Genomic DNA, 16,725 nt, shown 5'->3' with positions numbered 1-16,725 from the left:
CCATGTGCAAAGAATTTTTTTTTTTCTGAGTATACTAATTTACTAGTATACTGGAAGATTTTTTCATTTGCTGCACGTACGTTTTTCCGAATATTCCCTTCAACAAAATATGGACCCTGATTGGAATATATTTCACATGTAAATGCAATTGTCTTAACACGGTTGCAAGGGCCAGGTGCTGATGTGTCACGCAGTGTTGTGGAGTGTTCATTGTGGAATTGATGTCCCTTCTTCTTTAAGAAAAAAATACAAAAGGATTAGAAAAGAAGTGTAGCCACCCACACCATTTAATTACCTGGTTTGTCATTGTCAGAAGTTTGTTTCACAAGATATGAGCTGTGGAGGTAAACGAACAATATTAAACACAATTTTTCACTCCTTAAGCACAGTGCACTGTAGCATGAACAGAATCTTCTGACCTCGCTCTCCGTGGTTTTCTCCACGACTGGTTGGATGGTGGATTGCACACTGGTGGATATGCACCAGGATTAAAAGCTGGCTGATGATTGGCTGTGAGTTCGACACCATCCAGGGCTTGTTTGATCATCCCCATCACCAGTTCTCTTTCTGAAGATGCATCACATTATTTAATGCCAGTAATGTTACTTAAGGTTAGGCGCATGAGTTGTGTCATGTGCAACTCAAGAGTAATTGGCTGCTTGACAATCTGTGAGACCTTCATGTACTGTGTTTGTCTTTAAAAAAAAAAAAAAAACTTTTTGTGACATTTGACACAAATAATATTAAATGCTGTACTGTTGCCCTGAAGTTTAATGACTTCCTAATGATACCTGTATCAGAAAATTGTGAAAAATATTTTAAATCTTATACTTAGTACAAACTTTTGTCCGTTGAGGCTGTTCTCAGGCAATAATCACCTTTACCTATTGAACCACAGTGGGTCAAATGAAGTAGAATATCTGCGATTCAAAAGTTGGTGTAGACCCTTTATACGAGGAGATGAATGAGTTATGAAATTTAAGTAACCAACAACTGTAATGTAAAAATCCATGAAAAAGTATTTTGCTGTAAACTGTTCCACCTCTGCATCCACTGAGGAGAAACTTTGTATTGTTTGCGGTGATTTGCGGTGATTTACCTCTCTGGCCTGCAAGCAGAAGCCACTGCTGGACAGTGGATAAGGAATCTGTCTGTAGAATCTGACAAAGTAGCTCCAACACCTGTCAAAAGAGCAGCAGAACCATCATACATTATCTCTCATCTTGTCTACAAGTCATTTTTATTTGTCTCAGTCCCAAGAGCTGAACGGTCGGTAGAGAACCATGAGTTCTTGATCATGAAAGGGTTCATGATACATCAGGTGCTGGGAGTGAGATCTGCGCTGGTGAGACTTGGCCGATGCAGGGATGATTCTTCCAGTTGCAGCTGAATATTGGGTCTTTCGACGGACAGGCTCATCCTCAGGTTGTTCCTGGAATATGTGGAAAAAGTCATTTTGTACTGAAGAGAACACTGAAGTACTGTGGGAACTATAGTTTACACATAGGAGACGTGAGACAGCGCTTTGAGCCTAATTCTAAGGGTAGAAAGTGTTTAATTTTTAGGGGAGACGATTTTTGAAAGCATAATGTCTGCTTTGTCCATTTTTAGTTTTAACAATCTCACATTTGCTAATTAGCACTTCCTGTAGATAAGAGTAAAAAGCAGATGAACATACAGAGGATCATCTGATTATGATAAGTAATCTCACTGGGAACATGAATGCCATGAAATATTATGCTAATCCATTTGATAGCAGTGGAGACATTTCAGTTCTAGTTCTACTCATCACCACGTTCCTTTTAGAAGTCTTGATATATTTTTTTTTTTCTGGCCCTGATGATGACTGTCTCTCTGTGATTGTCTTGTCTTTAAACTCAAAGGTTGCGGCGTATTATTGAAAATACATTTTCAGACAAAGAATGACGTGATCTATGAAATACCTGATTTATTCACCCTTAAGAAGACAGGTCTGTGCAATTAGGTGTCCTTGATACATCCGTGTGACTGCAGTACACGTACCTCTTTTTTCGTCTTTTGTTTGTGAGACGACAATGTAACTTTTGCCGCAAGTTCTTTGAGTTCTTCCCTCCAGGCTTCTGAAAACACAGCTGCGAAATTAGGGAGAATTTTCGACTGTTATATGAATCTCAACGGGAGTCTGTGAAAGGAGTGATAAGTTAGTGTGTGCATGTATCCATACCTGACTTGTTTTTGTTACTGCTGCCTCCACACGGATTCTGAACAAGTGGAAAAGTAAAAGATGGAGCTTTCCTGAGGACATGGCTCTTGAGAAGTGGATGAGGATACAGAGACGAGGTGACATACCAATCATCTCGGACCATGCAAACGGGCCTGCCGTTAAGTCCTGAGGGAAAGAGGACAGTTAAATTACTCACAGTTCACACATGGTGTTAAGCACTTCAAATATACCCGACTATCAAAGCAATAGCCTGAAGACGCTGAGCCGGGAAAACCCTACTTTTTAATTTTTCAAGAAAGTCTGACTTCATAAAAGCAACATCGACAAAAGGACATTTGCCAATTATAACATCTGTATGGGGATGAATTTAATCTGCTCTGACAACAACCTGCAGTCAGAATTGATACATTATAATATGTCATCGTTCGTTATACTCAGGACGCTCGCTGTCTACCCTTTGTCTGAACTTTTGAAAACTAAATAATCGCCACAGAAATACCAAGATCTGTTTGTTTTTTTTTTGTTTTTTTACTTCATTATTATTTGATTATCATAAGAGAAATAGACAAATCATTATCATATTATTAAAAAAAAATAACGGAATCACAGGATTTGTGTTGTGAGTTAGAGGGACAGAAGTAGATTTGACAGTCTTTTCTTGTGTAAGTATTTAAACCTGTGCAATCGTCAGATACTTATCTAGTGTTATTGTGCAGTGTTATTACAGATAATACGACATAATGACACCAGATAACTGTCTGACGAAATTGCGTGATGTGAGCAATACAGATTATCAGTCATCATAAATGCTTGCAGGACTGTGGTTGTGTTTCTTGACTAGCTAATGACAGTGGGGCAAGGTGTGCAAAATAAATTTTCTTTGTCTAACTCCTTTTAAAAAAAAAAAAAAAAAATGTAGGAAATGCCGTGCAGCACAGTAGCTGATCTGCAACACCTTCCGGAGCGGAGGTGCAGAAATCATTATCATATTGACAACCCGGCTAAAACATGAATTCTTGTTTGAAAAAAAAAATAGATATTAAGAGATGGAATATGGATGTTGTATCTAAAACAAAAAGCAATATGTTGCTGTATCAACCTACATGTGTGAGTACTCATGTCATTTCACGGAGTATTTCAGTGGGTGGTGGTACATTTTTGCTTAATACCACAATCAAGTTGAGTGGTAACAGCCAAACACTAAGAGATATCATTAGTTAAACACTAGAGAGAGAGAGAGAGAGAGAGAGGTATTACAGGACCCGCTAATTTACACAAATGCTTCTTGTTGATAAAAGTGCAGTGCCCGTCCCGTTCACCTTGAATGTGCCTCACTCGGTGTGGATGAGGGTTGTGCCTGGAGAAGAACGAGTGATGACTCAAGGTACCAAAGCGGGGGCTGCTTTTTGTCAGCATCTTGGAAAATTCAGGGGTAAGTGACACCTGGTGTGTTTGAGCAGGGCTCCTCTCTGCTGCTGCTGTCCCGTCTATTATTGACGTTGCCATTGACATATCTCTGAAGGAAAGCATTAGTTCAATACTGAAGTAGCAAGAGAAAAAATGTTCCTTTGATATTTTCACTTTTGTGAATTTGATGATTGCAAAGAAGTTGACAGCACTTAAAAAACACTTGAAAATCAAAACCTAGGAGACCACTCAGCTTAAATTTACTCCATAAGAAAAAAAACCTACAAAGAAATTGTTCCAGATTTAGGAAGAAGTAACTTTGAAGAGCAACTTTACCGTTGATAGAAGTCTCCAGCTCAGAACCTTTGCTTCCCTATGCGCTGTGTTTCCTTTGTTGCTAAGAAACGTGAACTAAACAAGAAACAAAGGCATCTGTGTACAATGAGTGACTGGTGTTCAGAACCAGTTCTTTTACAGACCATGAGATCATTTCTGGAGGAAAAAAACCCCACTGGAAAACCATTACTTTATCAGAAAGTACAAACATAACATAGGTACTGTTCAGTAAACACTGATGTATTAAGATTATATCGTCATCGTTGTCTTCCGCTTATTCCTTACTAGTAAGGGTCGTGGGGGGCTGGAGCCTATCTCAGCATCTACGGGCGAGAGGCGGGGTTCACCCTGGACAGGTCACCAGTCCATCACAGGGCCAACATACAGAGACAAACAACCATTCACACTCACATTCATACCTACGGTCAATTTATAGTATCAATCAGCCTCGTCCCCAAATTGCATGTCTTTGGACTGTGGGAGGAAGCTGGAGTACCCGGAGAGAACCCACGCAGGCATGGGGAGAACATGCCAACTCCACACAGAAAGATCCCGCGCCCGAGCCAGGACCCGAACCCGGAACCTTCTTGCCGTGAGGCCACAGTGCTAACCACTGCACCACCGTGCAGCCCCTAAGATGATATCATTTATCCATATGATCTTTTATATGGTGTGAAAGAGCATTTGGAGAAATGATTGACTCTTGGCGTATGACAATATGCCCGCAGATCTCGTATTTACTTAATAATGCTTGAGCACAATTATACAGATAAATCCCCAAAATTTACCAATATCTGCTGATTTCAAAGGACGTGCCAATATCAGTCAGTGTGCTTGTGCAGTTCGAGTAGAACAGGAAGTCCATTTCATATCGATACGTTCTATTGGCTTATATATCGGACGCTGAACAGATTAATTGTAAATGATCCATTCGTTCATTGTTGGCCCAACACTACCTACTTCCACCTGTCCAGGGTGAACCCCGCCTCTCGCCCGTAGATGCTGGGTTAGGCTCCAGCCCCCCCCGCGACCCTTACTAGTAAGGAATAAGCGGAAGACGACAACGACGACTACCTACTTCCACTTATAGGGGGCACCAGTTCAGACACAACAGCAGCAACAATAACTAAAGAAAATTACAGTATACAACAGCAAAAGAAAACAAGTGGTCTGATTTGACTGGATGTGTTTCAGAGGGGTTTTATGAATTGTCTTGACAATGTGTATTTGCAAACCTTTGGGAGTTTTTGATGGTTAGTTAATTATCAGACTATGTTCGACTACGAAGTCAAGTAAACGTAAAGAAATGTAAAGTGACGTTAGACTGTAACGTATTCACTGCAAAACAAAATGACTTCCCACGCAATTTCTGGAACTCGCTTCACTCTAAATCTGTACACTGGAGTCTGTTACAAAATCCTTAACTGCTCATCTGTTTGATTTGGACAACTTTTCTCTAATTACAACAATTACGTCTTTATTTTACCAGATGTCCATTTGATGTGCCTCCCCACCAACATTAACGTTTTTCTGTCCCGTTTTCATTACGCAATGTCTCGGAACGCTTTCAGGAGACTGACAGTGGCACGTACATCTACTTGGATTCAAGGATGCACTTGAAAGAGTTTGGTGTTCAAAGGTCACCGTCACCTAACTTGAACCTGATATCTCTGGAACTCCTGCAAAGAATTTGATACAAATTTGGCACCAATGTCCACTGGGACTCAACGATGGGCTGGAAAGACTTTGGAGGTCAAAGGTTACGATTACCTCATATAAGCACAATATCTCAAGAGCATTCACTGGGACGTGAGGATGAACGAAAGAGAGTTTGGTGGTCAAAGGTCACTGTCACCTAACTTGACCCTGATACTTCCGCGACACCACCTTGAAAGAATTTCCCCTTGGACCCGACAATAAACTGCAACGATTTTTGGTGGTCAACTGTCAGGGTCACTGCCAATGAACCTCGACTTTCCAAGAAATGAATGATGAATATCAAGAAAGAGCTCATTTTAAATACTAAGGGTGCATTTCCACTGGCTCACTTCGGCTCGGCTCGGGTGGGGACAGCTCGGCACGGGTGCGTTTCCACTAGCACTAGCTACCACGTCAGTGCGGGTGGACTCACTGGCAGAGAGTTCCCTGGTGTAATTTGAGTGTCACACAACAACAATGGCTGACATGGAGACAGCGTTATGCCTGTTGCTCAGCCAGTGGTTTTTGCTTAAACTAAAAGTAAGGGACAACAAACGGGCAAGGCTTCAAGCGGTGAAACAGAACACACAAGAAAAGTATACAAAACTTTACCAAGCGATCGACCAGAATTCCACGGAGGCTAAGATGATATGAAGTAGACGACGTAAGCGGGTAAGTTACCCAATCAGCGCCCCACTATGTGTTTACGTCAAGTTTTAGTACCCGCTCGGCTCGCTTGGAACCCCAGTGGAGCAGGGACCAAAATGGTAATGGTTAGTACCTTGTTGGGGCCAGTGGAAACGGGGCCAAACTGACCTGACCCGACCCGAGCTGAAGTGAGCCAGTGGAAACACGCCCTAAGAGAATGGGCCATCATGCTGAGTCCTCGTATCAGGACGGACTTTGTTGTCGACTCCCTGTAAAAAAAACTCAAAGGAAACAACACATTGCCCAGGTGATATAGGTGCCATTTTTGATACTTCTTCCTTCCTATGAAAGATTTTCCTGCAAATATGCATTTTGAATCAAACTCGTTCTGGTTTCTTACTCCATTAAAAAAAAACGTTTATTTACAGGTACGCAACCAAAAAAAAGTCCTAAACATCAGCTTTGAAGAGTGAAAAACACAGACTTTGACATATTAGTGCTGCCACTCAAATTTTTAGCAATTTCAAGAATTTTCTTAACTGAACTATCCAGCCTGTCAAAATGACTGAGCTGGGCCACAAAGAAGTGTGCAGACGTACAGGGAAAACAACATTTAGCATGTCAACTCAACCTAAGTCCTATCTCGCAGCAGAAGTGAACTGTAACGATTATTGTCACCTGTTAAAATAAGCCGCATTTCCATTAAATCAAATGGATGTTCACGAATCCTGTTAGAGCCTCTTACTGCATACAAATATTGCTACGAGATTCACACCGCATATTTTTTTTAACAAAATAAATCCTCCCCAAATTTATGGATTTGATGGTGCTTTAGGAGAATTATGTTGTGTATGCCAATGTGCTTTTGAACCCAAACTGCTCAGCAAGAATTGAATTTTAGCTTTTAAAAGATTGTTTTTAATCGAGCTGAGTTCTACTGACCAGTAAAACTGTACTAGTATAAGTGGTGCAAATCCAGGGTCCCTGGATGATTGACTGCATATGAAAGCAGTAAAACCACAACAGCAAAAACTTTCAGCTACTTTAAGTCACACGGCTATTTTCTTCTTACAAATATGTTTTTTTAATGACACAACAATTTGATCAGATGAATCTAGTTTAGTATTGGTACTTCTTTAAGCCTTAATTGATACTTGTGCTTCCAAGTAAAGTAACTAGAGTTCCCAAACACGTGTAATGTAAACACACACACAAACAAATTGGCCCATCAAAACTGAAACAATTAACGCCTTTTTGAATTCACAAAACCAGTTTTTGTCTCCCAGTTTGAAACAGGAACTGAGGAGCAGTCTGTGGTTGTAAAATCTGTTTTCCGATCTTTCCTCTACAATCAGATATTCTTAATATAGGACAATGATATCGTCAGGTATTTTTCTGCTCCCGTCTCCCTCTCTGTTATTTATTTTACTCTATTTGACCCACATTTAAACAGGGAGGGCTTTCGAGAGAAAGCTCATTTTTACAAGGATCCCCTGTCACCATGCATGTAAAAACCCCAAAACAAACACTGAACAGCTAAAAAACAATGGTAAGAAGAGATTAAATTCTTAAATAATATCACAAAAACACAAGTAATAAGACAGGTAGGATAAAAAGGGCAAGGCCAGGCAATTTTATTTGTAGAGCCCATCACAGTTTGTCTCAAAGGGCTTCACATGGCATCGTAACAACATCCTCTGTCCTCAGACCCTCACATCGACTGAGGAAAAACGCCATAGGAAACCCTTTTGACAGGGAAAAATTGGAGAAACCTCAGGGTGAGCAACAGAGGAGGGATCAATCATCCAGGACGGACAGACATGCAATAGATGTTGTGACAGACAAGAAAAGGGTGTAGAATACAAAATGTGTACTTCTGGTAGGCAGGGGGTCAGGGAGAGCGGAGTTCAAGGGAGGGGAGCGCAGGGCAGTTTAACAGCAGGGAAAAGGGGGGTGGGGGGGGGGCGATGCAGGCGGCGGTTGGTGCAGAGAGATGGAGCTCCGGTGGATCTGTGGAAACACAGAGAGACTGCGAGACACCAAAGCCAAACTACAAAGTGCAACAGGTTATGATGACGGCAGTTCAAAAATGTGTAAAGAGGAGAGGAAAAGATGATAGGAAGGTGAGGTTATGGACGTTTGTGGTCTGGTTGCAGTTCTGAAACGCCGTGTTGTAAACGGGACATGAGCGAGACTTGAATCCACGTCTCACGCTGCACAATCTGGCGTTACTTGGATCAGCAAAATGATATTAAGAACAATCTGACATTTCACTCAAATGTCTCATCTCTTCCTCCAAACTTGATTCTGACTTTAACCATGAAATTTGAACACTTTTTCCCTGGAAATTCTGACTTTTATTTTTAAATTAAGCGAGGAATCATAGATTAAAAATCTGAACTTGACAAAAAGTCAGAATTCTTATTTTAGTCCGAATTTCGAGAAAAAAGGTCAGAATAAACCTGACTTCAAACTAGTATTGAAGTATTTTTGTTTTCTTTACTATTACATAGATATTTTTTTTAAAATAATTTTGCTTAGGAAAAGCAGGCTCCTGTCGGCCAAAGATTCATCGAAGGGTCTCTCTCTCTCTCTCTCTCTCTCTCTCTCTCTCTCTCTCGCACACACACACACACACACACAGAAGCCGCGTCAGCAGCAGCAGGTTGAGCTGTGTGTAGGGAAGAAAGCAGCGCAGCATCCATCCATGCAGCTGCAGGTTCAAGAGAAGATCTCAGCCCTGATGTCTTTATTCCTCCCCGCCAGCAGCTCCGGCCCATGATCCAAATTTGCGTATCATCAGAATGGCTTCACCTTCGACCGAATCTCGACAGGAGTCTACAAAAATAACTCCAGAAGTACTGCAAGAGATGCTCCAGTACTACAACCTGAGCCGCCAGGAGTTCATCAACACCTACAACATCCAGCCGCTCGTCTACGTGCCCGAGTTGCCCTACAGCGCTAAGACCACCTTCGTGATCATGTACGTGGTGATCTTCGTTCTGGCTCTGGCCGGAAACAGTTTGGTCATCTACATAGTTGTGAAGAAGCGAGCGGTGCAGACGGCGACAGACATTTTCATCTGCTCCTTAGCGGTCAGTGACCTGCTCATCACCTTCTTCTGCGTGCCTTTCACTTTGCTGCAGAACATCTCGTCTGAATGGTTCGGAGGTGAGTTGGAAAACTTTTAACACAGTTAAAAATAAAAAAAAAACGTGATCGAATGTTTCCTGAACTGACGTTGAGTTAAAAGTCCGACTGGAAGCGTTAGTAACAGAAACTGCTCAAGTGTAACTGAAGATCAAATGAAACGTGTCGAGCTGTCGCGTGATATTATGATATATATGATATTATATGATTGACACGTGGTCGCAGACAGAACCACGCGCACGAGGTCCACGAGAACAACCGGGGACCAAAGATGTAGGATAAACCATTTCGCTGCATCAGCATCAGGAGCGTGGTTCCTCTCCGTAGAGCCCCTATACTATAGGTCCTATAAGGAGCTGTGTTTTGTCTTTGTTTTTTTACTTTTGACAAGTGCAGTGATTAGTAAATGCGGTCACAGCCAATGTTATGCAACCCAATATTAATATAGCAAGTACAGTGACGTGATTTCATTGCATTACAGCCTTTGTTTTGTTTTGTTTTGAAATTTGATTTATGGATTAGATTTAATGGATCAGTGTGAGCATGTTTGATATGAAGAACGTAAACAGCCATGATGATGATATGAATGAGCGATGTATACACAGTCTACATGTATAAATGGAGCAACAAAGAAATAAACGTAAAAGACTCAACTGCCAAATAAAAGTGCAGGTTAATTTGAAACTGAATACAAAGAGGCAGAAATAGAGAAATAAACAAGACCTTTGTTTGCATGGAGTTTAAATGATGTATTCATTGAATCCCCCCCCCCCTCCAAAAAAGTGCTGCTTAGCTTTTATGAATTGTCCTATGAATCTCTCTGCATGTATCCCCGTGTATCTTCAACCATGTGCTAATGAAGGGGCTTGTCTTTACCATTCAGGGTGAATCAGACCGTGATGTCATGCTGAGGAGTAGCTCTCACCCGCGATCGTTTCAGAACTCCGCTGTAACAGATAAAAGTCTAAACTTCCTGATGTTTCTCTGTATCACATCTTTGTGTGTTTCTCTCCTGCAGGTGTTCTGGTATGCAAGACGGTTCCTTTTGTACAGACGACCGCCATAGTGACAGGAATCCTCACAATGACCTGCATCGCCATTGAGAGATACCAGGGTATTGTTTACCCACTGAAAATGAGGAGGCAGTACTCATCGAAGAGAGCATTCAAGATGTTAGGTATTTGAGTGGTTTGCCAACTTCTTTTTCTCACTTCAAGGAAGGTCGTCATCTGTGAATTAGCTGTACTGTTCCACGTCTGGACACCTGACTCAGTGAATCTGCTTTTAATGACGGCGATAATAAAAACTCACGAAAAGGTGAATTAACAGCTTCAATCCCACAGACGGTGGAGGCGTAGAACGACGATGCCTAAAAAGTCATCTAGATTTGCGCTACTGTCGTTTTCCCTCTTTTATTAGCATTGCAATTTCATTTTGAAGTTGTCAAAGATGAACTGTTTGTGTTAGCCGGAGGTGATTCATCCCTGATCAACCCTGTAACGAACACGCTCTAATGCTCCAGGGACACCACAAAATGCGCATGTGCAGGCGAGTATGTCAACACTGCATGTGCTGCAGCTTCTTGCATCAGCATGCAGACTGAGTGAGGGCTAATCGGCATCACAAACCTTAGGTTTAGAGCCTGACTTCATTGTCAACATGACCGTCTGCTTCGTGCATCCTCGTGTTTGATGGCTAAAAAGAGAAATGGCTTGACAGAAGGATAAAGTCTGTCTGACAACCGGGTTTCATCTCAGACGTACTGTCACGCTCGATGTTCTGTTTCAGCTGCAAAACAGGAAATCCTAACAAACCGCATGTTTTACCAATTTTAACATTCACCACAGACAGGGTATTAAAAGACTGCATGTAATCTGGATTGCATAATCAGACTACAAGAATGAAGCATCACCAATTAACCACGATCACATTTGAAAAATGTGCATTAAATGATAGTTGTAAGTGAATTTTGACACATTTTAAAAAAGAAACCACCCGGATCGTGCGTACGTCCACCTCAGGTTATTCAGCTCGATCCAGATCTCCTCCAGAAATTCATGTCTCCTACCTTGACGCATCACCTTTCTGTCCACACAGATATCTAATAGGGATCCTGCTAAAAAACAAAAACAAAAACGACAGATGGATGCACACAGCACCTCCCACAGAGGAAGCAATTATGTATTTTGCAATAATGCAAATCTACCCCACCGCATGATTTCTGCTGGTTACATACGTGGAGGGAAAACAAATGATCAAAAGGCGTATTTGTTTTAATAGTCAAACATTTTCATACAGGTTTCGTCATGTCTTGGTAAGCAACGGCCCTCATTAAAAGACTGATAAGTGAGTGGCATTCATCAATTAGTCGTTGGGCCTTTCAATTATTAAGGACCTGAATGGATGTGACAAACATGCAAACACTGATTAGTAAAACCACCAGATAGTACTGAAGTATCAGATAGCACTGAAGTATCAGATAGCACTGAACCATTGGATAGTACTGAGGTATCAGATAGCACTGAACCATCAGATAGCACTGAAGTATCAGGCAGTACTGAAGTATCAGATAGCACTGAAGTATCAGATAGCACTGAACCATCAGATAGCACTGAACCATCAGGTAGCACTGAAGTATCAGGTAGCACTGAAGTATCAGGTAGTATTGAAGTATCAGATAGCACTGAACCATTGGATAGTACTGAGGTATCAGATAGCACTGAACCATCAGATAGCACTGAAGTATCAGGCAGTACTGAACCATCAGATAGCACTGAAGTATCAGATAGCACTGAACCATCAGATAGCACTGAACCATCAGGTAGCACTGAAGTATCAGGTAGCACTGAACCATCAGATAGCACTGAACCATCAGGTAGCACTGAAGTATCAGGTAGCACTGAAGTATCAGGTAGTATTGAAGTATCAGATAGCACTGAAGTATCAGATAGCACTGAACCATCAGATAGCACTGAACCATCAGATAGCACTGAAGTATAGGGTAGCACTGAAGTAACAGGTAGTACTGAAGTATCAGGTAGCACTGAACCATCAGATAGCACTGAAGTATCAGGTAGTACTGAAGTATCAGATAGCACTGAACCATCAGATAGCACTGAACCATCAGATAGCACTGAACCATCAGATAGCACTGAACCATCAGATAGTACTGAAGTCTCAGATAGCACTGAACCATCAGATAGCACTGAAGTATCAGGTAGCATTGAAGTATCAGGTAGCACTGAACCATCAGATAGCACTGAAGTATCAGATAGCACTGAAGTATCAGGTAGCACTGAACCATCAGGTAGCACTGAAGTATCAGATAGCACTGAACCATCAGATAGTACTGAGGTATCAGATAGCACTGAAGTATCAGGTAGCACTGAAGTATCAGGTCGTACTGAAGTATCAGATAGCACTGAACCATCAGATAGCACTGAAGTATCAGGTAGTACTGAAGTATCAGATAGCACTGAACCATCAGATAGCACTGAACCATCAGATAGCACTGAACCATCAGATAGCACTGAACCATCAGATAGTACTGAAGTCTCAGATAGCACTGAACCATCAGATAGCACTGAAGTATCAGGTAGCATTGAAGTATCAGGTAGCACTGAAGTATCAGATAGCACTGAACCATCAGATAGCACTGAAGTATCAGATAGCACTGAAGTATCAGGTAGCACTGAACCATCAGGTAGCACTGAAGTATCAGATAGCACTGAACCATCAGATAGCACTGAAGTATCAGGTAGCACTGAAGTATCAGATAGCACTGAACCATCAGATAGCACTGAACCATCAGATAGCACTGAAGTATCAGGTCGTACTGAAGTATCAGATAGCACTGTAGTATCAGATAGCACTGAAGTATCAGATAGTACTGAAGTATCAGATAGCACTGAAGTGTCAGATTGCACTGAAGTGTCAGATTGCACTGAACCACCAGATAGCACTGAAGTATAAGATAGTACTGAACTTACATTTGTTACTGTTACTATTATCAGAGTAAGACCATGTAATCTCTGTTCGGAAGCATTTCAAAGTAATCTAATTCAACATCGCTCTATCAGTGTAGTTTTCAATTGTTATAATGAAAGAAGTGACCAAAAGCAGCATGAAGGAATGAAAGTTCAGAAGCAGGCGGGAATGAGGAGAGGGAACCATGATTGACAGCAGGGTAATTACTGGACTCAAGAATGTGAGTTCTTGTGACTCCCAGACCTTTGAATTTTACTTGCATTTATTATACAGTATGCTTTGTATAGTATTTGTACTATTTGTTAGCTACACTTCGAGGTTTTTTTTTATGCCTAGCTTGTTTCAGTAATGAGTAATTCTTTACATCCCCCAGGGCTTGTGTGGGTCGCCTCAGTGATCGTGGGTTCACCGATGCTCTTTGTGCAACAACTGGAGGTGCGTACGTCTTCAAAGCAAACCTCGCCACACAAACCCCCTCCATTGGCGTCACTCAGCCGTTAACACAAACCTCCATGACAGCTGCGGGCACATTCAAGTTTGTACCTGAAAGGAAACAGAAAATAGTAGATATTAAAAAAAAAAAATGTAAAAATCAAATCGTTGCATCTTGAAGAAGGCTCTACAAAGACAGAGGGACACCTGAAGGGAAAACCTGTCTAGTGCATTCATGAACCAGAGGAAGTCAAGGTTTCCTTCTGGGCTGCAAACAAATGGCAACCATACCGATGTGTGAAAAACAAAACAGACTTTAGGACATGACTGTATGCATCAACCCAGAGTGAGGGTCAGAAAATTAGAAAAATAGAAGATTGTGCGACATATATGATGGTCTGGGATTAAAACCTAAAACCTCTTGGTCTCCTTCTCTTTCAGGTGAAGTACGACTTCCTGTACGATAACTACCACGTGTGCTGTCAGGAGAGATGGCGCTCTCTGACCCACAGGCAGGTGTACAGCACCTTCATCATGGTGGCTCTTTTCCTGCTCCCTTTGGCAGCCATGCTCATCCTCTACACTCGCATCGGTATAGAGTTGTGGATCCGTAAACGGGTGGGGGATTCATCGGTCCTCAACACTATGAATCACCGGGAGATCAATAAGACCTCCAGGTGGGTTTGACAGCAGAGGGATCTCCTTTTATTTCTCACCTGGGATACATTTTTCCCTCAATGGCGCCGACGTGAAAAACAGGGAAAGCTGGGAGCCTAAACATTGGGGACGTTACTACCAAATAACTAACGTGAGCACCGTGGCACAAACATCACTCCTTGCATCCACGAGGTGGTGCTAGAGAACACACACACACTATATATATATATTGCTGCTGACTTCCTGTAACCACTGGATGGTGCTATGACTTGTCGCCATCCATCCATGTTCTATACCACTCATCTGTTCACGGTGGGGGGGGGGGGGGGGGCTCATCTTTTCCTTTTCAAATTTGACAACATTCCAGGTTTTTTTTTTTTGTGAATTTTATTTTTGAAATTTGCGACATTCACAATGTGGGTGTATTTATAATTTTTTTTGTTGTTGTTGAAAACTGCAAAATTCAGTTACCTCCAAGTATATCCCCATATGACGTGAACCTGTCAGTGACCTTTGACCCCCAAAGTCTTCTCAGTGAGGGTGCCTCATTTTTCAGGTTCTTTTCTTTTTCTTTTTTTACCTCCCACAGGAAGAAGAAGCGGGCTGTTAAGATGATGATCACCGTGGTTCTGCTGTTCACCGTTTGCTGGGCACCGTTTCACACGATCCACATGCTGTTTGAATACTGTGAGCGTGGCTGGGAGCATGAAAGCCTCAGTGCTCTGTCAGTTGGAGTTACATGACCTTTGTGTTTTGTGTCTCATCTTCCAGACGACTTGGAGAATAAGTACGACGACGTGACGCTCAACATGATGGTCGCCATCGTCCAGGCCATCGGCTTCTTCAACAGCTTCAACAATCCCATCGTTTACGCCTTTATGAACGAGAACTTCAAGAAAAGCTGCGTCTCGACTTTGTCCCATTGCCTCAGACAACCGAACCAGCAGGGCGGCACCGTGTTGGCACCTAAACTATCTGTGCAATTTGTCAAACCTCAGAGTAGAGAAGCTTTCCGGGAATCGGACGAAAGCGATCAACCCAAGCAGCTCTCCAGGGATCACGGGGCCTCGAGTTCATCGCAGGGGGAACGCTCCCTGGAGATAATGGAGGAGAAGTTCTCCACCATTCAAACCGAGCTCATCGCAAACAGCTCCTCGCAGGTCAAATGAAGACTCATGCCAGTCAGCCTATTGGCTGATAAATCTATCAATGGCACAAGTTTCTACCTGCTGCTGGTTTTTTGTATCAGATTTTTTGTCTCACAAGATTGCCCACCAACTGCGACTGCGGTGCTGATAGAGAATTTTGAGATGTCCAAAATCTGACATTCAGCTTCTCTCTCTGAGCATTAATTGAGGTGTCGGAGGGAAGGATGTTGGAACTCTTTGGAACTGAGGGGAAAAAAGAAAAAGAAATTCCTAAACCAGGCTCTCAGCAGTGAAGGATAATGGACGATGCCTCAAGCACCCTTGTCGTTATTAAGGTTAATTCAGTTCTACAGCTCGGATTAAAAAGGATGAGCAGCTATTTTACTGTGTATGTCTTGACAATACCCCCCCCCCCCTCCATTTCTCATGTACAGAAAGATGCTCTAGCGTTTCATGTATTTTGGTTCTATTGGTTTTTTTAATGTCAGTGTTAAATCTTTTAAAAAAGCTCGAGCATTTGGTCTGAACCGACATCCTTTTGTTAAAACAAAGTCTAAAAGCAGGTTCAAGCCCATCAGTCAAGTTTCTTTAACTCAAAAACAAGAGAAAGCGGTTGAGTCGGTCGCTGGGCGAAATGAATCAATTCACCACGAAGCATGTTTTTCCTACACAACTGCCATGGAAATGATCCAAACAAAAGCCTGAAAACGCCTGTCAGACGAAGCACTGGGGGAAGTTTGAGCCTTTAGAATTGTTGAAGTATCTATGTATTTGCGTCACTGTGCCGTGGAGTCTGTGTGTTGTCAATGCGACAGGAAAGAATGTAATATTTTTTCGGTTTTTGTTCCAACATTTTGAAATGACATGTTTGATAAATTGTTTTTTTTTTTGGTATCTGTTGTGTGCATTGGAAGAATTATTTCACTGAGAAAACAAAATGACCAAAAAAACCAAAACAAAACAGTCTCTGTGGGGGTTTTTTTTTTGCATCCCGATCACGAGATGCTAATTTTAACGGCTTCAGTCACGAGCGTCACTTCCTGGAGACCAAGATTCTTG

General features: G+C 41.9%; 2 protein-coding genes across 7 annotated transcripts in view; one reads left to right on the top strand and one right to left on the bottom strand.

Annotated features, from left to right (window-relative positions):
- Window positions 1–16,615, top strand: part of qrfprb (pyroglutamylated RFamide peptide receptor b) — a 28,803-nt gene extending 12,188 nt beyond the window's left edge. The window contains exons 2-8 of one of the 6 annotated variants that reach the window (XM_086196235.1): window positions 3,507–3,635; window positions 9,062–9,463; window positions 10,461–10,619; window positions 13,803–13,864; window positions 14,303–14,538; window positions 15,108–15,205; window positions 15,290–16,615. In XM_086196235.1, coding sequence (XP_086052361.1) covers window positions 3,507–3,635; window positions 9,062–9,463; window positions 10,461–10,619; window positions 13,803–13,864; window positions 14,303–14,538; window positions 15,108–15,205; window positions 15,290–15,687 — 1,484 coding nt within the window. In that variant the 3' untranslated portion in view covers window positions 15,688–16,615. Of the gene's footprint in view, window positions 1–3,501; window positions 3,636–8,936; window positions 9,464–10,460; window positions 10,620–13,802; window positions 13,865–14,302; window positions 14,539–15,107; window positions 15,206–15,289 lie in introns of all 6 variants that reach the window. The other 5 variants (XM_086196234.1, XM_086196236.1, XM_086196239.1 and 2 more) reach the window with 5 other exon arrangements.
- tbata (thymus, brain and testes associated) lies at window positions 323–2,625 on the bottom strand. The gene is made up of 6 exons (XM_086196314.1): window positions 2,592–2,625; window positions 2,204–2,368; window positions 2,023–2,111; window positions 1,283–1,432; window positions 1,100–1,181; window positions 323–336 (listed from the first exon to the last, which is right to left on the bottom strand). The coding sequence occupies exons 1-6, from the start codon at window positions 2,623–2,625 to the stop codon at window positions 323–325; spliced, it is 534 nt and encodes a 177-aa protein (XP_086052440.1).
- Window positions 16,616–16,725: the final 110 nt, after the last annotated feature.

This window comes from Aulostomus chinensis, chromosome 23 (assembly GCF_037954235.1).
Source record: "Aulostomus chinensis isolate RoL2024-O1b breed Wild chromosome 23, RoL_Achi_v1.0, whole genome shotgun sequence".
Classification (NCBI taxonomy): domain Eukaryota; kingdom Metazoa; phylum Chordata; class Actinopteri; order Syngnathiformes; family Aulostomidae; genus Aulostomus; species Aulostomus chinensis.
The sequence above is the reverse complement of the archived record's forward strand: the minus strand, read 5'-3'. Positions and strand labels throughout refer to the sequence as shown.